General features: G+C 39.5%; 1 protein-coding gene across 7 annotated transcripts in view; it reads left to right on the top strand.

Annotated features, from left to right (window-relative positions):
• ALG9 (ALG9 alpha-1,2-mannosyltransferase) overlaps positions 1–23,817 on the top strand; it is a 126,539-nt gene that overhangs the window by 11,805 nt on the left and 90,917 nt on the right. For all 7 annotated transcript variants that reach the window (XR_010322522.1, XR_002787133.2, XR_010322523.1 and 4 more), the window contains exons 5-8: positions 14,420–14,508; positions 16,527–16,662; positions 23,379–23,466; positions 23,644–23,749. Coding sequence is in view for 4 of the 7 variants with exons in the window: in XM_023554781.2 (XP_023410549.1) it covers positions 14,420–14,508; positions 16,527–16,662; positions 23,379–23,466; positions 23,644–23,749 (419 nt within the window). In the remaining 3 variants the exon portion in view is untranslated. The remainder of the gene's footprint in view (positions 1–14,419; positions 14,509–16,526; positions 16,663–23,378; positions 23,467–23,643; positions 23,750–23,817) is intronic.

Raw genomic sequence — 23,817 nt, 5'->3', positions numbered from 1 at the left:
TTTCTCCTGCTGGCTGAGTAGTAGTCCATTGTACATACATACCTCATTTTGTTTATTCATTCATCCGTTTCCACCTTTTGGCTGTTGCAGATAGTGCTGCAGTGAACATTGGTGTACAAGTCTCTGGGTATCTGCTTTCAATTCTTTTGTGTATATATCTAGGAGTGGAATTGCTGGGTCATAACGGTAGTTTTATTTTTAGTTTTTTGAAGGAACTGCCACTCTGTTTTCCACAAAGGTGGTACCATTTTGCATTCCCACCAGCAATGGATAAAGGTTCCAGTTCCCCCTCATCCTAGCCAACATTTGTTATTTTCTGTTTTTTGTTTTTTTTTAATCTTAGCTGTCCTTGTAGGAGTGAGCTGGTACCTCATTGTGGTTTTCATGCATCTCTCTGATAGCCAGTCAGTGTCTTTTCATGTGTTTGGTGGCCATTTGAATGTCCTCTTTGGTGAAATGTCTGTTCAAGTACTTTGCCCATTTTATGATTCAGTTGTCTTTCTGTACATATTTTTATTATTAGATTCTGATTGGATATATGGTTTCCAAAGATATTCTCCCAGTCAGTAGCTTGTCTTTTCACTTTTTTTGTAAAGTCTTTTTTTTTTTAAATAATTTTTATTGTGCTTTAAGTGAAAGTTTACAAATCAAGTCAGTCTGTCACATAGAAGCTTACGTACACCTTACTACATACTCCCGTTTACTCTCCCCCTGATAAGTTAGCCTGCTCCCTCCTTCCAGACTCTCCTTTCGTGACCCTTTTGCCAGTTAATCCATCTTATTAACATCATAGTGATAGAATTTATAACACAGGGAAATCACATCAGATGACAAAATGGTAGACAGTCATATGGTACTGGGAATCATGTCCTAACCAAGTTGACAGATATTTTGGGGGGACGCAGCTCAATCCGTGACACCCAGTATTGTGTGATTGTCTACCATTCTGTCATATGATGTGATTTTCCTATGTGTTGTATACAGGGAAGTATGATGTTAATGAGGCAGAATTAGAGCCAGTTATGTTAATGAGGCAGAACTCAATCTAGAAGATTAGGTTGTGTCTTAAGTAAATCTCTTTTGAGACATAAAAGAGAGAAATGAGCAGAAGGATGGGGGAACTTCATACCACCAAGAAACAAGAGCCAGGAGAATACCTCCTCCTTTGGGCCCGAGATGCCTGCACTGAGAACATCCTTGACCAGGGTAGATTGATGACAAGGACCTTCCCCCAGAGCCAACAGAGAAAGCCCTGGAGCTGGCACCCTGAAATCAGACTTCTAGCCTCCTTGACTAACGAAAAAAACCCAAACCTACTGCCGTTGAGTCGATTCCAACTCATAGAGACCCCATAGGACAGCTTCCAAGACTGTGAGAGAATAAATTTCTCTTTGTTAAAACCACCGACTTTTGGTATTTCTGTTATAGCAACGCTAGATAACTAAGAAAATACTTGAAGACTGCTGTGATTGCTATTTTACGTAAGTCAGAGTTGATAGTGGGAACTGCCCCCACTGAATTAAGACACCTAACTACAGTGGGGCTGATTGGACCCTGGGTGGTAGGGGCCATGTGGCAGCACTGAATCGACAAGGATAAGTTGGGCATGGTTACTGTAGTAGTGTCTGGCTTGTTACAGGGCTGTAGTAGAGACTGAATGCTTAACCTTGGGCTACCAAGTCACCGTGTGGCTTGAGCTGCCCATCATGAACTGGGTGTTGTCTGACCCGTGGAATCATGAAGTCGTACATACACAGCAGCACTCCATCAAGTGGAAGTGATATATACGAGATTGGGCTCAAGCAGAACTTGAAGGCACAAATAAAATACATGAGGAAGTGTCCCAAATGCTAATGCTCCCCACACCTGTTATATTACCCTCCATCTCCCAGTCTGCACCTGTGGTCTCATGAGAAGTTCCTTATGATGAATTGACTAAGGAAGATAAAATGAATGACTGGTTTACAGATGGTTCTGTACGATATGCAGGCACCACTTGAAAGTGGACAACAGCAGCACCGCATCCCATTTCTGGGACCTCCCTGCAGGTCAGTGGTGAAGGGAAAGCCTCCCAGTGGGCAGAACTTCAAGAAGTGCACCTGGTTGTTCATTTTGCTAGGAAAGAGGCGGCCAGATATGTGGTTGTGTTCTCATTCATGGGCCGTGGTCAGTGGTTTCACTGGATGGTCAGGGACTTAGACGGAACATGATTGGAAAATTGGTGACAAGGAGTTATGGGGAAGAGGTGTGTGGATAAACCTTTCTGAAGTGAAGATATTTGTGTTTCATGAGAATGATTGCCAAAGGATGATCTTGGCAGAGGAGGACTTTAACAATCAAGTGGATACCAGTCGGCCTCTTTGCTCAGTCACTTTGTCGTTGCCCAGTGAGCTCATGAGCGAAGTGGTTGTGGTGGCAGGGATGGAGGCTATGCATGGGCTCAGCAACACGGCGTCTTCCAGCTTCCAGGGCAGACTTTGCTACAGGTACTGCTGAGTGCCCAGTCTGCCAGCAACGGAGACCAACACTGAGTCCCTGATACGGCTCCATTCCTAGGGGCAATCAGCCAGCAAACTAGTGGCAAATTAATTATATCAGACCGCTTCCATCCTGGAAAGGGCGGCATTTTTTTCTTACAGGGATCAAGCTCTCTGGATACACATTTGCCTTCACCGCATGCAATGACTTAGAGCGCCTTATCCATCGTCAAGTATCCCACACAGCGTTGTCTCGAATCAGGGAACCCATTTCACAGCAAATGAAGCACAGCAGTGGGCCCATGCTCATGGAATTCACTGGCCCTACCATGTTTCCCATCATCCTGAAGCAGCTTGCTTTATAGAATGATGGAATGGCTTCTAAAGACACAATTATGGCACCAACTAGGTGACAATACCTTGCAGGGTTGAAGCAGTGTTCTGTAGGAGGCTGTATATGCTTTAAATCATCATTCATATATAGGATTCATGGGTCCAGGAATTAAGGGGTGGAAATGGGAGTGTCACCAGTTACTATTACCACTAGTGACCTTCTCACAACATTTTTGCTTCCTGTCCTCACGACCCTATGCTTTGCGGTCCTAGAGGTCTTAGTTCCAAAGGAAGGAATGCTCCCACTAAGAGACACAACACTAATTTCATTGAACTGCAGGTTAAGAACGCCATCTGGCCGCTTGGGCTCCTCATGCCTCTGAATCAGTAGGCAAAGATAGAGGTTACTGTATTGGTTCATGTGATTGATCCTGATGACCAAGGGGAAATTGAATTGATATTACATAATGGAAGTAAAGAAGAGTATGTTTGGAATATAGAAGATTCCTTAGGACATCTCTTAGTACTGCTATGCCCTTTATTAAAGTCAATGGAAAACTATAGTAACCCAATTCCGACGTGACTGCTACTGGTCCACACCTTTCAGGAATGAAAGTTTGAGTCACCCCACCAGGCAAAGAACCATGACCAGCTGAGTATTTGGTGAGGATAAAGAGAATATGGAATGGTTGGTAGAAGAAGGTAGTTCTAAATACCAGGTACAACCTTGTGACTAGTCGCAGAAATGAAGACTGTAATTATGAGCATTTCTTCCTTGGACGTGTGCATCGAATATTTTAGTCTTATTCACTTACAAAATGTAAGATGTAAATGGGGCTAATATGTTTTTGGTTGTATGCATGTTAGTTGTATCATGTTAGGCACAAGTATGTCTTTGTAATTGTCTTTATTTAGAGATTATATGTGGTTTAAGGAGATCTGTACAGGTGCCAAGTTGACAAGGGGTGGACTGTGATGGTTAAAGCTATGTGTCAACTTTGCTAGGCCATGATTCTCAGTTAGGCATTAACTCAGTGGCTTGGCAGATATTATGTAATCGTCCTCCATTTTTTTTTATCTGCTGTGAGCAGCCAATCATTTGAAATGGGAATTTCTTCGGGGGTGTGGCCTATACCAGTATATATGGATGTTCTGGCAAAGCTTGTTCCCTCTTAATCCTACATCTGACTCATCATTCTGTGACCTCTGGTTCTTGGGACGTGAGCCAGCAGCTTGCCACCCAGTCAGATTTTTGGATTCACCAGCCCCCACAGCCCCGTGAGCCAGCAGCTTGCCGTCTGACCTGCCAGTTTGGGTTTGTCAGCCTCTGCAACCACACGAATCAGGAGACGCCTCCAGCCTGACGCCTGCTGCAGGGATTTGGGACTTGGCGGCCTCCGCAACTGCATGAGCCATTTTCTTGAAATAAATCTCTCTTTATATATATTTGTATATATACTCTTCACTGGTTTTGCTTCTCTAGAGAACCCGGCCTAAGACATATGGTCAACTGATTTTTGTTTTTTTTTTTTTCTTCACTGGTTTTGCTTCTCTAGAGAACCCGGCCTAAGACATATGGTCAACTGATTTTTGGCAAGGGTGCTAAGTCTATCCAACGGGTAAAGAATAGTCACTTTACCAAGTAGTGATGGGACAACTGGATTTCCACATGTAAAATAAGAAAAGCTGGACCATACCTTGCAAAATATACGAAAACGAACACAAAATTGATCAAGGATCTAAACGTAAGAACCAAAACCGTAAAACTCTTGGAAGGAAACAGAGGTAATACTTTGGGATCTAGTTTTTGACACTAAAAGTGGAAGCAACAAAATACAAAATAGACAAATTAGATTTCATCAATATTAAAAATTTGCATACAACAAAAGTCCTTATCAACAGAGTGAAGAGACACCCTACAGATTAGGAGAAAAATTTTAGGAACCATATATCACATACAGATTTAAGTTCCAGAGTATATAAAGAACTTTGCAACAAAAAGACAAACCAACCAAAAGATGGGCAAAAGACTTGAATAGACGTTTCACCAAAGAAGATGTACAGCTGGCCAACAAGCATACGAGAATGTGCTCAAAGTTATTAGTCTTTAGGAAAATGCAAATCAAAACTACGGTGAGATACCATATTACCCCCACTAGGAGAGGTATTATCTCAGAAAAGTGAAAAATAACAAGTGTTTGCAAGGATGTAGAGAAATTGGAACCTTCATCCATTGCTAATGGAATTGTAAAATGGTACAGCTGCTGTGGAAAACAGTTTGGCAGCTCCTCAAAAAGTTAAACATAGGATTACCATATGACCCAGAATTCCCTTCGAGGTATATACACAAAAAATTGGAAAGCATGAATGTAAATAGATACTTGTATACCAATGTTCATTGTAGTACTATTCACAATAGGTGGAAACAGCCTAAATATCCAGCAGTGGATGAATGGCTGAACAGAATATAATATGTACATGCAATGGAATATTACTCAGCCATAAGAGAAATGAAGTCCTGGTACATGCTATAAAACTGATGGACCTTGAAAACATTATGCTAAGTGAAATAAGTCAGTCACAAAAGGACAAATATTGTATGATCCTATTTATGTGAAATATCTAAAATTTGACAAATATATACAGACCAAAGTTCTATTAGTGGCTACCAGGAGTTGGAGGGAGGGATAAAGGGGGAGTCATTGCTTAGGGCTCATTGAATTTCTGTTGAGGGTAATAGAAGAATTTAGAAACAATCAGCTGTGATGTTTGCACAATGTGATGAAAGTAATTTATGTTGCTGAATTGTACATGTAAAAAAAGTTGAAACGGTAAATATTTGTTATATATATTTTTACCCTACAAAATTTTTTTCCCACTCCAAAACAGCTAATATCAGATTAAAGAAAGCCCTGGCCTTGACTCTGGATGGAAGGGAGGAGAAAAAGGAAAGTTAGTGTTGCTTTTGAGTATTGTAACCATAAGTTGACCTTTATATACATGGGTTAGGGCCTGAATTCAAATCACCCGCATGGTCCCCAAAATTCCAAATTGAAAATTTATTTGAATTTTTTCTGAGTTGGTAGTGCCCTCAGGCATCTTGCAAAAGCAAATGTAAAATTTCTGTAGAGAAATGCACCCTTAACTCAGGTATCAAAGAATTACTTGTTTACTTGTTCTAAGAGGGAACAAAAGTCATGAGTGAGAGCCAGAAGAAATAACAATTAACAGAAAGTTGACCTGCAAAACTTAATTTATTGGCCAATATTGTATTACAAGTCCTGGCCACAGCAATAAGACAAGAGAAAGAGATAAAAGGTATCTGGATTGGAAAAGAAGTAAAATTTTCTCTATTCGTGGATGATATGATCCCATATATACAGAATCCCAAAGAGTCTACAAGAAAGCTTCTAGAGCTAATAGAGGAATTCAGCAGAGTTGCAGGATACAAGGCCAGCAAACAAAAATTAGCTGGGTTTCTATATACCAGCAGTGAAAAATCTTGAAAGGGAAGCTAGGGAAACAATTCCATTTACGATAGCACTTAAGAGAATAAAATACCTAAGAATAAATCTAACTAGGGACGTAAAGTACTAATACCATCAAAATCATAAAACATTGCTGGAAGAGATTAAAGAAGACTTAAATGTGAAGATGTTTCATGTTCATGGATTGTAAGACTTAATATTATTAAGATGTCAATACCACCCAAAGTGATCTATGGATTCAACACAATCCTGATCAAAATTCCAACAGCCCTCTTTACAGATACAGAAAAACCAGTCCTCAACTTTATAGGGCTTGGCAAGAGGCCCTGAATAGCTAAAGCAATGTTGAAAGAGAAAAATGAAGTAGGAAGACTCACACTTCAGGGTTTTAAAACATACTATACAACCACAGTAATCAGAACAGCCTGGTACTAGACACATACATCAATGAAATAGAATTGAGAGTCCGGAAATAAACCCACACATCTGTGATCAACTGATTTTTGACAAGGCACTAAGTCCATTTGATCAAGAAAGAAGAGTTTCTTCAATAAATGATGCTGGGAAAATTGGATTTCACATGCAGAAAGGTGAAATAGGATCGATGCCTCATACAATGTATAAAAACAAATTCAAAATGAATTAAGGACCTAAATATGCAGACTAAAATCATAAAATTCTTAGAAGAAAAGGTGGGGCAATGCTGTCCGGCCTAGCTTTTAACAATGGATTGTCTAATATAACAAAAGCACAAACAGCAAAAGGCAAAATGAATGGGACCTCATAAAAGTTAAAAAAAAATTTTGTTCATCAAAAGATTTTACCAAAGAAGTGAAAAGACAAGCTACTGACGGGGGAGAATATCTTCAGAAACCATATATCCAATAAGAGTCTAATAACCAAAATATATATAAAACTTAAACAGCGTAACAGCAAAAAGACAAATAACCCAATCATGAAGTGGGCAAAGGACTTGAATAGACATTTCACCAAAGAGGACGTTCAAATGGCCACCAAATGCATGAAAAGATGCTCAACACTATTAGCCATCAGAGAGATGTAAATAAAAACCACAATGAGATACATTTCACTCCCGCTACCATGACTAATGAGTCGGAATCGTCTTGACGGCACTGGGTTTTTCTGGGTACCATGGCTAAGATAAAAAAACAAAACAAAAAAACCAGAAAATAACAAATGTTGGTGAGGATGTAGGAAAATTGGAACCCGTATCCATTGCTGGTGGGAATGCAAAATGTTACAGCTGTTGTGGAAAACAGTGTGGTGGTTCTTTAAAAAATTAAAAATAGAACTATCATACAACCCAACAATTCCACTCCTAGGTACATAGCCAAAAGACTTGAAGCAGAGTCAAACAGACACTTGTACACACCAGTGTTCACTGCAGCACTATTCACAATAGCCAAAGGATAGAAACAACCTAAATGCCTATCGACAGATAAATAGATAAACAAAATGTGGTGCATACATACAATGGAATACTACTCAGCCAGTAGGAGAAAAGAAGTTTATCTGGAAATAGTCCTAATTTCACCTTCATATTTGAGAGACAGTTTTGCTGGATGTATGATTCTTGGCTGGCATTTTTTTTTTTCCATCAATGCTTTATATAAGTCATCCCAATGCCTTCTTGCCTGCATGATTTCTGCCGAGTAGTCCGAGCCTATTCTCATTGACTCTCCTTTGTAGGTGACTTTTTGTTTATCTGTAGCCACTCTTAAAATTCTCTCTTTATCTTTGGTTTTGGCAAGTTTGATTAGAAGTCTTGGTGACTTTCTTTTAAAAAAATCTACCTTATGTGGAGTTCGATGAACATCTTGGATAGGTATCTTCTCATCTTTCACGATACCAGAGAAGTTTTTGCCAACAAATCTTCAACAATTCTCTCTGTATTTTCTGGTATTCCTCCCTGTTCTGGTACTCCAGTCACTTGTAGGTTATTTCTTTTCATAGAGTCCCACATGATTCTTAAGGTTTCTTCATTTTTTTTAATTCTTCCATCTGATTTTTCTTCAAATATATTGGTGCCAGCTGCTTTATCTTCAAGGTCACAAATTCTGCCTTCCACTTGCTCATTTCTGCTCGTCTGACTTCCTATTGAGTTGTCTAATTCTGTAATTTTATTGTTAATCTTCTAAATTTCTGATTGGTGTCTTGTATGGATTTTTCCAGCTTATTAAATTTTTCATTATGTCCCCGAATAATCTTTTTAATTTCTTCAACTGCTTTATCTGTGTGTTCCTTGGTTTGTTCTGTGTATTGCCTGATTTCCTTCCTGATGTCTTGAAGAGTTTTGTATGTTAATCTTTTGTATTCTAGAAGATCCCTTGATTCTTTGTTTTGAGAGCTTGTTGAGGTGATCATGGTCTGTTTCTTTATGTGACTTGATATTGACTGTTGTCTCTGAGCCATCTGTAAGTTATTGTATTAGTTTATTTTATGTTTACATACTGTGTTGAAGCTTCATGCTTTGTTTTGTTTTGACATGCCCAAATGGTTTGCTTGAGTGAGCTAGCTTGATTATTTTTGCCTTTGGAGCTCTGACGTCCTGTCCCCAGATGGCTAAAGCTGTTATCAGGTATATCAGTCTAGGAGTCCATTCATTTTTCTTGTATGAATTCAGCTCAGGTGCCCAGATAGCTGATCATCAAGTGTGTGGTACAGGCTCTTCCTTCAGTCTTACAGAGGCAGGGGTGATTGGTGTAGGTACCAGTATCTGGTTGCAGCAGGGGGTTATGCTCTGAACAAGGCAGGGGGCTGAGAATCGTCCCAAGTGTCTCTGAGGAAAACGTATCCCTGTTCCCTAGAGTGTACAGATAGGTGGGTTCAGTAGACGGACCATGGGCACCCAATGTTTTTGGCTGTAAGAACTGGGAGGTACCAGTTATCCTTGGACCCCTGTTGCGGGTGGCTGAGTGACCTGAGTGGAGCCACCAGTCCTTACGCCCCTGATGTGGGTAGGTGAGGACCCTGTTTAATAGGCAAAGCAAGGTCAAACATCAAATAGCTGCTTCTCCACCGCACAGTTGAAACAGTTGTAGTCTGCCAAAAAGGGCCTATTCTCCTGAAATAGGCCCACATAGGTCCATGCTGAGGGGAAAGGTTCTCAAAGTCCACAGACCATTTATGTCTGGACAGGAGCTGCTTCTGTCCTGAGCTCCCCTGGTAGCAGAGCTGGCAAATTATCTTTTCCCCCAATTGCAAATTTATTCCTTCTTCAAGGCCGGGAGGATGGCTCTAGGCACTCAGCACCTATTTCAGGCCCAGGGAAATAAACCTCTGAAGCCGGCTTGGGAGCAGGGGCACGGTAAAATATATGCAAGTACTTAGCTTTTGCCGAGATCGCCATTCTTCTCTGGTTCTAGAGATGTGAGTAGGCTGTGTGGCTGGCTGCTTCTCCCCGTGGAAACTGCAGCCGAAGGCTAGTACCAGCCTGCCGCAGCCAGCCGCTCCTGGGAATGGTGCCTGAGGGCTCCCCGCAATTAAGGTCTGGTTACTCCCTCCGCTTCTGAACCATCTCTTCCTCCCCCTGCCCCTCAGTTCGTCTTCTAACTTTGCCTTTGATGTTCAGGGCTCCTAGCCTGTCATAAATATACTCATTTCACTTGTTTTTTGGGGTCTTTGTTGTAAGAGGGCTCGCTGGAAGCATCTGTCTATTCCGCCGTCTTTGCCCCGCCGCTCTAAAAGAAGTCATGATACATGCTACAGTATGTATGGAGCTTGAAGACATTATGCTGAGTGGAATAAGTCAATCATAAAAGGACAAGTATATGACTTCCCTTATATAAAAAGACAAGAAAAGACAAATATATAGAGACCAAAGTTTATAAGTGGTTACCAGGGACAGCAGGGAGGGGGAAAGAGAAGGTTAATGGTGATGGAATTCCAAGTGCAGTCAATAAGTTGTACACCTGTAAAAAGTTAAATTGGCAAAAGTTGTGTGATAGATATACTTACAGCAATAACAAAGAGTAGGAGCTGAGGCTGCTTATGTACAACCAAACACCTCATGGGATTTGATTCCTTGGTTTGGAGGTTTTAGGTCATACTTTCATGGAATATTCTAGTTGATTGGCCTAATAATGTGTTTAGTGCTTCTGTTCTACCTCCTAATTCTTTGTGTAGTGTCTGGGGTCTTTAAAAGCTTCCTAGTGGCCATCCAAGGCACGCAATTGGTCTCTATTCCCCTGGAGCAACAAAGGAAGAAGGAGAGTCAGGAATAGAAGGAGTAACGGCTAACTGCCTCCATGAACAACTGCCTCCTTTGCCATGAGACCAGAAGAACTGGATGGTGCCTGGCTGCCATTACTGAACATTTTGATTAAAGATTCTGTAGAAGAATCCCTATCAAAAGAAGGGAAATGCAGAACAGAATTTCTGATTCTCATGGACTCCAGAATTTCTAGAGTCATGAAGGTTGGATGAATCCCTGAAACAATTTACCTGAGATAATCTTTAAACCAAACATATCCCCTGAAGTCTTAAAACCAAACAATAGTTTAGCTGAACTAATAAGAAGGATCCACCTTGAGCATTATGCTCTTGTAAGAACTGTCTATATGGGATCACGATAACAGCAGCAACTCAAGATTAGATAGGAACCTTAAGGGGTAGTGAGTTTATGTTACTGGGGGAGGAACAATTCAGAAAAGGAAGGTGAGGATGGTCACGTAACAGTGTAGTCAGTGTCACTGAGTTGTACATGTAGACACTTCTGAATTGGTATATGTTTTGCTGTGTGTTTTTGTCAACAACAAAGTAAATAAAATTTAAAAAACAACACAATAGTTTAATAAAGAATGTCTGCCTTGAGCATTGTGCTCTTTTCAAGGTCTGTGTGGGATTAAATTGACAACAGCAACTCGAAAGATTAGGTAGGAAATTTGGGGAGAAGCGAGTTTATGTTAATGGACAGGGAACTACTCAGAAAAGGAGGGTGAAAATGATTGTACAACTTGAAGAATGTAATCAGGGTCACTGAATTGTACATGTAGAAACTGTTAAATTGGTATATGTTTTGCTGTATATATCCTCGACGATAGCAACAACATAAATTTTAAACTTTATTGCAAATTATTAAAATAAGAATATGAAATAACTATATGTAATATTTGTTAGAAAATAAAAGAGGGAATTGAAAATATGAACTAGAAACAAGATGTCTCAAAAGTGACCAGACAGTTTTGGAAGAGAACTCAACTTCTAGAAATGAAAATATAATAATTAATATTTAAAACTCAGTATATTCAGTAGATAGTTTAAACAGCACATTAGACATGGATAACAAATTAATAAACTGAAAGACTGACCTGAAAAAGTTACTTAAAATGCAGTACAGAAATACAAAAAAAAAAGTATGGAGAGTGTTCAGAAATGTGGAAGGTAGAGTTGAAAGTTCAATATGTAGAAAATCAGATTCTAGAAGGAGATGATAGTGAGAACGGGAAAAGGCAATATTCAGGAAATTAATAGCTGAGACTTTTTCAGAATTGATGAAAGAAAGGTACTGATCCACACATGCAGGAAGCCCAAGCTTGATAAATAAAAGAAATTGGTGGCGATTATAAAGAACAATGATGAGTTCATGAAACATAACATGGATGGATCTGTAGGACATGATATTAAGTGAAATAAGTCAATCACATGACAAATAGTATATGATCCCACTTTTAAGAATATAAGAATATATACACATGTGTATAAGAATATATAGATAGAGATACCAATAATCATTGATGGTTACCAGGGATGGGAATCACTCTTTAGATTGTAGATACTTGTTATTTTTGGTGATGAGAAAAGTAGCACTGAATGTGGGTATAATGAGTATACCCAGAAATGAGTATAGCTTAATCAAAGTGAACAATGCCACTAAGAGAAAAGGATATTTGTGCTAAAGAATATGACATATATAATTTGGCAACAACACTAACAATAACCAAAAAACAAGTGTAGGGTCACATGTATGTGTACAGACATATTTGTGTACGGGTAGGTACAGGTGTATACATGTATAAACAGAAGTATCTATGTGTATGTGTACATACAGATGTGTGTGTACATGCATATATGTTCACAGAAGACACAGCTACAGATACCTCTCGGACATAACCAAACACATCGAGAAATTGGTTCTCTGGGTTTGAAGGCCTAGGACCTTAGTCTCACAGGACAACTCAGTCAGTTGGCATGTTATGCATCCTAGTGAGGTGAGTGGTGTCTGGGGTCTTAAAAGCTTACAAGCAGCCATCTGAGATACAGTTACTGGTCTCTACTCATTCGGAGCAAGAGAAAGAAGGAAGCCAAAGCCTCAGAGAAGAAATTATTCTATAGGGCTGATAGCCTACATGAACCATGGCCTCATCTATCCTCAGACCAGAAGAACTAAATGGTGCCCAGCTACCACTACCTACCATTCTGATCAGGGCTACAATAGATGGGCCCTGATAAAGTGAGAGAAAAATGTGGGACAAAACTCAAATTCTTAAGAAGCCCAGGCTTACTGGACCAGTTGAGACTAGAGGACTCCCTGAGATTGTCACCCTGAGATACCCTTTAAACCTTGAACTGAAACTATCCCCTGAGGTTATATTTTAATGAAATAACAGATTGGCCCACAAAATAAAGTATATTACCTGAGTGAGCGTGGTGTACCATTATAAACCCATCTATATAATACCAAAAGGTCAGCAGTTACTCTAAAGATGAGAAGATAAGGGACAGGGAAACTAGAGCACTGAAAACGGAACAACCAGAATGTGGTTAAAGAGAATGTTGACTCACTGTGAAAAATGTAACTAATGTCACTGAACAATTTGTATAGAAATTGTGAAATGGGAAACTAATTCGCAGTGTAAACTTTCACCAAATAATCAATGAAACATCATTAAAAAAAAAACCAAACGGTGAAACTGTAGAACACCAAGAACAAAGAGAAAGACCTTAAAAGTTGACAAAAATACTAGAATACCTAGAAAGGAGTGTTAGGCAGTTAGACTGACAAAAGATTTCTCGATAGCCAGAAGTAAAAAAAAAAAATTCAAATTGCTGAGAGAAAATGTCTGTTAGCCTAAAATTGTATTCTCAACTAACCTGAATAGGCCTAAATGAAGAGTTTCAGACTAAAAACAAAACAAACAAACAGAAACAGGATTTACCATTAAAAGATCCTCATTAATTGACTTTTAAAGGGCTATACTTAGGAAAAAACAATTATTTCAGAAGGACATTCTAAAATGCAGTAAGGAACTTGAGCAAGAAAATGGTTAACACACGTGTTTGAACAAGTATTGACTAAATGAAGTGATGATATCTAATAATGTTTAATTTGTGATGTTAAAAATATGCAGAAGAACTAAAAGCTGTGTAATTTCTTAAGTTTGAGAAACTCAGATAATCACTATTAACATTTGGTATATCTCCTCGTCTTTTTTTTTTTCTGTTAACTATCATTTACTGAACTGCTATATGCCAGGAACTCTCCTAAGCATTTTTTGATGCATTGTCCTCACAGAAACCTTATAAAGTAAGTATTATTTATTTACTTTACAGATGAGGACTCTGACAACTTATGTAACGAGTCCAAGGTCCCACCGCTAGTAAGGGGCAGATCCAGCATTTGAACCTGTGACAATCTGCATCTGAGGCCTATTATTTTACCACTAAATCATATTGTGTTCCTATTTTTAGTAGACATAATTTTAGCACTTAAAATATACATTTTCTCTTAGGTATGTGGCTTTTCTTCTCTGTAAAGAATAAGAATGTTTACCTGTTTGTTACACGCACAAAATTGTTAATAACCTGTTGAGGCAATTCTGTATCTGACCTTAGATCTCTAGTGTTACCAGTGATGCAGGCATGTTTTTTTGTCCCTGGATTTGAAATGACTTTCTCTAAAATGGAGCCCTGGTGGCTCCGTGGTTAAGAGCTCAGGCTGCTAACCAAAAGGTTGACAGTTTGAATCTACCAGCCACTCCTTGGAAACTTTATGAGGGAGTTCTACTCTGTCCTATAGAGTCACTGTGAGTTGTAACGGGTTTGGTTTGGTTTTTTGGTCTCTAAAATTTGCCATTCTAGCATTCTTTGTCTTTCTTCCAGGGCTGTGTGCAAGAAGTTTGGATTGCATGTGAGTCGAATGATGCTAGCCTTCTTGGTTCTCAGCACTGGAATGTTTTGCTCATCATCTGGTAAGTAAAAGGGGAGATGAGGGGATAATAAATCATAGATACTTCACAGTCACATTGAAAGGAAGCACTTATGCAGATGTAGGTTATATTTGTATAACATGTCAATAATTTGTAACTCTGTATTATCTTGATTGACCTTTTCAACAGTTGTATGGTATAAGAAAGATGACTATCTCCTTTTTGCAGGTGAGAAAGCTCAGAAAGGTTAATGACTTACTAAAAGATTCACAGAATTCACAAGTGGCAGAGCTGATACTCTCGCCAGGGTACTTTCTATCACATTGTTATGTCATTTGTCACCACAAAGCTGAAAAACACAACCACCCACTGCCTTTCTTTGCTCTTAGGGCAAGGAAAATAGCTTTGTTTTGCTCATGGAAGGTCCTTGTGCCTAAAAACTCTGCTTTGATGGTGCTTTTTCTGTTACTTGAGATGTTTTCTATGGAGTTGTGCATTTTCTGTGTTTCTTTCCTTTTTTTTTTTTTTTGACAATAAGTTTCTAGAAATTTAGTATAAACACCTTAATCTAGAGTGATGGCTTTCAAACTGTGCTGCCATTGACCATTTGTGTTCTATGAGCTGAGCCAAGGTGGCCTTCTGCGAAAATTAAATCAAGGTAGTCTGTTCTTCATTTGCCAGAAAAATTAAGTTACTAGAGATAATTTTATCAATTTTAATGTTTTCTGTGTATGTAGTATCTAATATACACACAAAATAGTATCTAGCACAAAATTATGTATTTACTTTTCATTCATTGGATATCTAGCGTAACCTGTGGCAATATCTCAAAATTCTGCGTGCCTTCAGGGCTCCACCTCCTGAATACCTTTGAGAGCCACTGTCTGAGTGAGGCTGCTCTCTACCCTCTGAGCCGAGAGACTTCAGAGTCCCCTGCTCACTTTTTCCTCCATATCGGCGTCCAAATTAACAGCTTTGGATGGCATCAGTGTTTAACATTTATCTGTGGAGGTTGTACCTCACAGTGTTTTTTTTTAGTTACCTTGCCACTCCTGAAATGGATTTTTATGTGTGGGAGATACTTGTGAGTGTAGTTAGTTTTGTAATTTCAGTTGAGGATGTTAAGGTGCAGACAAGTTGAAGACATCCTTTAATAGAGAGCCTTTGAAGCCTTTGTATTGCTTATTCTTTGTGGTTCTTGGTGGAGCTGGCACTGATATTTCTTCCTTTGTGCTGGGCAAAGCAGATCTTAAGCAGCAGGAGAGGCAGACTTTTTCTATGAGCAGTCTTATGACAGAAAACATTTCTGTATAGAGTGGTTAAAATATAAGTGGCTTGCTTTAGAAACTTTGATCAAATGTTACTATTAAACAGAGACCCAAAAAATACTCAGTCCCCTGCTATATACAACAAGAAGGTTATGCCAGATAAAAATGATTAGAGGGATATCTAAAGGCTAGACTATCTGTGTCAGTGGATATAGGATGCAAAGTGGTGCTGCCATTCAACTTTTGGCCCTTGAGAAGCCTTCCTAGAATATCTGTGGGGTATAAGTAGGATAGCATGGAAGTAGTCCTGGGAAACCTAGAATTCTCTAAGTTTTGGATTTGGGCTATAGGCCAGGAGAGGAATGGCATAGTTAGTATATAATTGGAGTGATGAATTGGTACGTAAAAACAGAAAACAGGAAAATCATTGGACTTCATTTTTATTTCAAGAAGTATCATTTTACTACCTGCCCATTTCTAATATATATATAAAAAAAACCAAACCCATTGCCTTTGAGTTGATTCTGACTCATAGTGACCCTATAGGACAGCGTAGAACTGCCCCATAGAGTTTCTAAGAAGCGCCTGGTAGATTCGAACTGCCTGCCTTTTGATTAGCAGCTGTAGGTCTTAACCACTACGCCATCAGGGTTCCATTTCTGATATGGCACTGCCCAAAATATGTTCCTGAATATGAATATTTTGCAATGTAGGTGAAGTTTTAATAATTGATACCTAATAAATCTCCAACTTTTGTCTCCCTCCCCTTTTTTCATTTCTTAACTCTTGCAGCATTCCTTCCTAGCAGCTTCTGTATGTACACTACATTGATAGCTATGACTGGATGGTATATGGACAAGACTTCCATTGCTGTGCTGGGAGTAGCAGCTGGGGCTATCTTAGGCTGGCCATTCAGCATAGCTCTTGGGTAAGAAACTGACACAAATTCCTCTCCCATATGTCACTGGGCATATAGTAAAACTTGTTAGGTTATCTCCATATTCTTTGGATAGGACCTAAAGTTATAGGAATTAATTGAGTCTAGAAAGATTGTGGGAAATGGAAGAATATTTCTTTTTGTTTTTATTATTATGATTAATTCTAGTAAGAAAGCGACTTTTAAGCATCTGCTATATATATATTTTTTTTAATATGTTAGGCACTGCTAAACCTTTCATAAATTTTATCCCTAAACCTTAGAACAATTCTGCAAGAGAACTAACAATTGTTAGTACTTCGTAAGTGGGGAAATAGACTCCAAGAGATTGAATAACTTGCCTTAAGATATACTGGCTTTTGAATCCAGGCCTTTCTGACTCTGAAGCTGATGTGTTTTTCACACTGCACCAGTGTATGCCAGGCCATTTTCCTAGTCTCCCAGGCTGGAAATCTGAGGCTCTGTTCGGTCCTTTTCCCTTCTTGCCCCACCGTCTTTTTTCCAGGTTTCACGGTGTCTCATCCTTTTTGTACTCTTTGTTTCCCCTACTACTCCTCTAGTTTATGCTGCCTTAATGTCTTGCCCGCACCACTAGTAATTAAAAGCTATTATAGAAGTATTATAACTTTATTATAAAGAACAGCACAAAGTTGTATGAAGGGAAAAGAATTCCTAATTCTCCTCCCCACGTATAATATATATATATTATTAATTTTTCTGTGCTTTAAGTAAAAGTTTACAGCTCAAGTTAATTTCCCATTCAAAAACTTACAAACATATTGTTTTATGACATTGGTTGCAACCCCCGCAGTGTGGCAGCATGCTCCACCTTTCCACCGCAGGTTCCCTGTGTCCATTCATCCAGTTCCTGTCCTTTCCTGCCTTCTCCACTTGCTTTTGGACAGGAGTTGCCCATTTGGTCTTGTATATTTGATCGAACTAAAAGCATGTTCTTCACATGTTATTGTTTTATAGGACTGTCTAATCTTTGTCTGAAAAGTGGGCTTCGGGAATGGTTTCAGTTCTGAGTTAGCAGAGCATTCAGGGGCCATTGTCTTGGGGGTTCCTCCAGTCTCTGTCAGACTAGTAAGTCTGGCCTTTTTATCTGAATTTGAATTTTGATCTACATTTTTCTCTAGTTCTGTCTGGAACTCTTTGTTATGATCCCTGTCAGAGTGGTTGTTGGTGGTAGCCAGGCACCATCTGGTTTTTATGGGCTCAGACTGGTGGAGCCTCTGGTTCATGTGGTCCTTTAGTCCTTTGGGCTAGTATTTTCCTTATGCCTTTGGTTTTTTTATTCTCCTTTCCTGCTGGTGGAATGGGACCAATAGTTGTATCTTAGATGGCTGCTTGCAAGCTTTTAAGACCTCAGATGCTACTCACCAAAGTGGGATGTAGAACATTTTCTTTATGAAATGTGTTATTCCAATTGATCTAGATGTCCCGCGAGACTATGGTCCCAGTTTTGTTAATATTTTTCTGGAAATTATTCTCGTGTGTATAAAATGTACACATATATACATATACATACATGTCTACATTCTTAAAACATATCAAATTAGCCTGTGCATGTATATATCTTTTCATGTACATAGATTTATATCATTCTTTTTTAAAATTTTTTCTTTTTTTTTAATTGTGCTTTAAGTGAAAGTTCACAAATCAAGTCAGTCTCTCATACAAAAACTTAGATACACCCCTCTGTATACTCCTAACTGCTCTCCTCCTAATGAGACAGCACACCCCCTCCCTCCACTCTCGATTTTCATGTCCATCTGGCCAGCTTCTGACCTGCTCCGCTCTCACATCTCCCCTCCAGGCAGAAGATGCCAACAAAGTCTCATACATCCACTTGATCCAAGAACTCCTCACCAGCGTCAACTTCCATCCCATAGTCCAGTCCAATCCCTGTCTAAAGAGTTGGCTTTGGGAATGGTTCCTGTCTTGGGCTAACAGAAGGTCTGGGGATCATGACCTCCGGGGTCCTCCTAGTCTCAGTCAGACCATTAAGCCTGGTCTTTTTTTTTTTTTTTTAATAATTTTTATTGTGCTTTAAGTGAAAGTTTACAAATCAAGTCAGTCTCTCACATAAAAACCCATATCCACCTTGCTACACACTCCCAATTACTCTCCCCCTAATGAGACAGCCCGCTCTCTCCCTCCACTCTCTCTTTTTGTGTCATTTTCACCAGCTTCTAACCCCCTCCACCCTCTCATCTCCGCTCCAGGCAGGAGATGCCACCATAGTCTCAAGTGTCCACCAGATCCAAGGAGCTCACTCCTCACCAGCATCCCTCTCCAACCCATTGTCCAGTCCAATCCATGTCTGAAGAGTTGGCTTCAGGAATGGTTCCTGTCCTGGGGCAACAGAAGGTCTGGGGGCCATGACCACCAGGGTCCTTCCAATCTCAGTCAGACCATTAAGTCTGGTCTTAGGAGAATTTGAGGTCCGCATCCCACTGCTCTGCTGCTCCCTCGGGGGTTCTCTTTTTGTGTTCCCTGTCAGGGCAGTCATCGGTTGTAGCTGGGCACCATCTAGTTTTTCTGGTCTCAGGATGATGTAGTCTCTGGTTCATGTGGCCCTTTCTGTCTCTTGGGCTCGTAATCACCTTGTGTCCTTGGTGTTCTTCATTCTCCTTTGATCCAGGTGGTTTGAGACCAATCGATGGATCTTAGATGGCTGCTTGCTAGCGTTTAAGACCCCAGGGGCCACTTTTCAAAGTGGGTAGCAGAATGTTTTGTTAATAGATTTTATTATGCCAATTGTAAGTCTGGTCTTTTTACGAGGATTTGGGGGTCTGCATCCCACTGTTCTCCTGTTCCCTCAGTTTTTATTTTTTGATGTTGAAAATATACACAGCAGAATATACACCAATTCAACAATTTTTGCATGCACAATTCAGTGGCATTGATTACATTCTTCAAGTTTTGCAACCATTCTTACCCTCCTTTTCCAAACTGTTCCTCTCCCATTAACATTGACTTACTGCCCCCTAAGCTTCCTATCTAACCTTTTGAGTTGCTGTTGTTAATTTGATCCCATATAGTTCTTTCAAAGAGCACAATGGTCAAAGCAGACATTCTTTACTAGTTAAGCTAAACTATTGTTTTGTTTAAAGAAAACTTCAGGGGATATTTTGTTTAAGATTTAAAGGTTATCTCAGGGTAATAGCTTCAGACGTTCATCCAGCCTCAGTGGCTCCAGAAAGTCTGGATTCCATGATTCTTTATAGCAGTTACATAGTGTTCCATTACATACCTGTCCATCATTTATTTAACCATTGACTTGCTCATAGGCATTTAGGTTGAGTTTGGTTTTTTGCTACCTGTTTCACAATGCTTAAGTGAACATAATTTTGCACACATGTCTTTGTATACTTGTGGAAATATATCTATAGGATAAATTTTTAAAAATGGAGTTACTTGGGGAATATACATTTTAAATTTTCTTAATTGCCTCTTAAGGGCTGGTTTCCCCACTTCGAATCTTCTATTGGTGTTTCTGTACATCATCCTTAAATTATTACAGTCCTCAAGGTTTTGTCTTAGGCCCACTTCATGCTTTCTGCTATTTTTTTTCTCAGCCATCTTGGTGACTCCCTTATCTTGGTATCTAGTCCAGTTATCTTTCTTGTGTGTCACTTACATATTCCTAGCTGCCTATTAAATGTGTCCATTTATAGAGCTAAACATTTACAATACTAAACTTATTATCTTCCCTCCAAATCTATTCCTTAACTATGTTTCTGTCCCAGTAAATGGTACCGCCATCTACTCAGTGATGAGCCAAGAACCTGAAAATCATCTGTAACTCTTCTCTGCTTTCCTATATCTTACCAATTTATTGTACCTCCCGAATATCTTTTGTATCTACTTTTCTTCACTCCTCTTTGCTCCTGGTTTACTGCACAGCATCCTAAATGATCTCATTTCTAGTCTGACCCCCTGTAAATCTGCTTTTCACATTCAAACTAGAGTTATCTTTATAAAATACAAAGATGATTGTATCACTCCCCTGTTTTTAACTCTATATTGGTTTCCTCACTGCACTGTGACACAGGGGTTGGCAAACTATGACTTGTGGGCCAAATCCAGCTAGTCTGTTTTTATACAGCCTGAGAACTAAGAATAGTTTTTACATTTTTAAAGAGTTGTTAAAAAACAACACACACACAGAAGACTATGCAACAGAGACCTTATGTGACCTGCAAGGTCTAAAAATATATGCTGTCAGGTTCTTTACATAAAAAGTTTGCTGACCTCTGCTTTATAGTATCCAAATTCTAACATGCCTCACCAGGCCCTGCATGATCTTCCCTCCTTTTACCTCTCCGGCTTCCTTTTGTCAGTTCCTCCGTTTCTTTCACTTTCTACATTGACCTTTGTTCAGGTCCCCAAATACATCTGGGTAGCACGTTTTGATAGGTCTGCCATTTGCAAAGATAAGTGATTTTAGGATCACGAACAAATCAATCAGTGAGCAATCCTTTCTTATTGCATTATTGTGCTAGGTGCTGTTGATGTTGTGATAAGTAGTAGTGTCATAGTTCCTACCCTCATGGAGCTTATAGTTTAGTGGGAAAGAGAGACAGTGAACAAGAAATTCCAAGTATGATGGCTTATCAGAGGAGAAATAAAGGGTGTTACGGAAATGGAGCTAGTTGGAGGAGACAAAAAATAAGAACACAAACGTTAACGCAACATTTATGTAACTGAATGTGGAAGTTCAAATCATAGAAGAGATATACTAGCACATGATCCACCATATTAATTCAGAGATGGAAGAAATGGTTCTGAAAAGATTTTATAGATGAGATTTGAGCCAGTAATTGCCATTTGGGTAGATCCTGGGTAAGTTGGTGTTGGGAGAGCATTCCTTGTGATTGCAGCATGGGTAAGGGCTCTGACTAGTGTCCTAGATTTTGAAGTCATGCAGCAAGAATAGAAGCACCTATGAGGAAATGAGTATAAAGAAAGAAGAGTAGAAGCTTGCTTTTGGGAGATAGGACCGTGCTGAAGGGGTAGGAAAAATAACATAAAGAAACTTGGAAAGAACAGTAGTGAAGAGACCAGGAAAGAAGGGAATCTAAAGAGGCAGAAACAGATGTTTTGTGTCAAGTGCAGTAGAAAGACGCAGTTGAGATAAAGCTTGTGAAGAGGTACTTGGTCTGGCCAAGAGAAGGTTCTTGTTGACGTGAGATCAGTCTCGTTAGCTTGATGCAAGGCCTTAAAGAAGAAATACTGAAATGAAGGCAACACATGTATGCCACTTGCTTGAGGAATTTAGGTAAACGGAAGATGATTAAATGGTATTGGAAGGGAGTATATCAGAATTGAAATAGAAGTTTGTAGTATTTTTATATTACTAAACTCCTAGCACATCATTTAAGCGAGAGATCAGCATTTATCTGGCAGGGTGGGGTATAGGGCAATACCCATAACCCAAACCCATTGTTGTCGAGTCAATTCCGACTAATACCAACCCTATAAGACAGAGTAGAATTGCCCCAAAGGGTTTCCAAGGAATCGCTGGTGGATTCAAACTGCTAACCTTTTAAAAAAATTTTTTTTATTTATTGTGTTTTAAGTGAAAGTTTACAAATCAACTCAGTCTCTCATACAAAAACTTATACACACCTTGTGATGTACTCCTAGCTGCTCTCCTCCTAATGGGACAGCACGCTCCTCCTCTCCACCCTGTATTCCCTGTGTCCCTTCAGCCAACTTCTGTCCCCCTCTGCCTTCTCATCTTGCCTCCAGACAGGAGCTGCCCACATGGTCTCATGTGTCTGCTTGAGCCAAGAAGCTCACTCCTCACCAGTATCATTTCCTGTCTTATAGTCCATTCCAATCCCTGTCTGAAGAGTTAGCTTCGGGAATGGTTCCAGTCTTAGGCTAATTGGGGACCGGGGACCCTGACCTCCGGGGTCCTTCTAGTCTCAGTCAGACCATTAAGTCTGGTCTTTTTAACAGAATTTTAGATCTGCATCCCACTATTCTCTGCTCCATCAGGAATCCTCTGTTGTGTTCCCTTCAGGGCAGTGATTGGTGGTAGCTGGGCACCACCTAGTTCTTCCAGTCTCAGGCTGATGCAGTCTCTGGTTTATGTGGCCCTTTCTGTCTCTTGAGTTCATCTCTACCTTATGTCTTTGGTGTTCTTCATTCTCCTTTGCTCCAGGTGGGCTGAGACCAATTGATGCATCTTAGATGGCCGCTTGCTAACGTTGAAGACCCCGGATGCCACTTACCAAAGTAGGGTTCAAACTGCTAACTTTTTAGTTAGCAGCCGTAGCTTTTAACCACCATGCCACCAGAGCACACTTTTTCATAATATATTTTTGATGCCGGTTATTTGTAAATATATATAAAATGGAGTTTATTTCAGTAGCTCAGCATTTATATTTGTTGTTCACCCACAGGATACATTTTGCGCATAAATATATATAAAATGGAGTTTATTTCAGCAGCTCAGCGTTTATATTTGTTGTTCACCCACAGGATACATAGCGTTCTGATGGTTCTGTGAAGATGTCAGTATGTTGTTCAGAGGACATCTTCTCACATGCTAGCTTTCTTCCCTCACTGTAATGGGCAAAGGCATTTAATTTTCAGTTCAGCATAAGGTTGGATGTGAATCTGAACTGTTTGGCTGTATTCTCTGTAAATATTTTATTTAACTCTCCATTTTCTGTGTCTCTCTTAAATAGTTTACCTATTGCCTTTGATTTGCTAGTCATGAAACACAAGTGGAAGAGTTTCTTTCATTGGTCACTGGTGGCCTTAATACTCTTTCTGGTGAGTATTCTTTTTTTTCTGGTCTTGTTCTGAAATTGTAACGAGAACAGCTTCTGATGTAGGAAGGAAAAAATAAGTTCATTCTGTTTTTCATTCTAATGTGTACCTTATTAGCATTGTGAGATTGTTTCCAGAACAAAACCCTAAAATTGCTGTGTGTTTTCTGCTCCCTTTCAGGTGCCTGTGGTGGTCATTGACAGCTACTATTATGGGAAGTTGGTGATTGCACCACTCAACATTGTTTTGTATAATGTCTTTACTCCTCATGGACCTGATCTTTATGGTAAGGCTTTAGGAAATTTGGGGAAGAGTTAGGGGATAGCTTAATTTTTCTGAGCTTCAAAATTTTAG

The sequence above is a fragment of the Loxodonta africana genome, chromosome 7, assembly GCF_030014295.1.
Source record: "Loxodonta africana isolate mLoxAfr1 chromosome 7, mLoxAfr1.hap2, whole genome shotgun sequence".
Taxonomy (NCBI): domain Eukaryota; kingdom Metazoa; phylum Chordata; class Mammalia; order Proboscidea; family Elephantidae; genus Loxodonta; species Loxodonta africana.
This window is presented reverse-complemented; position numbering and strand designations above follow the sequence as displayed.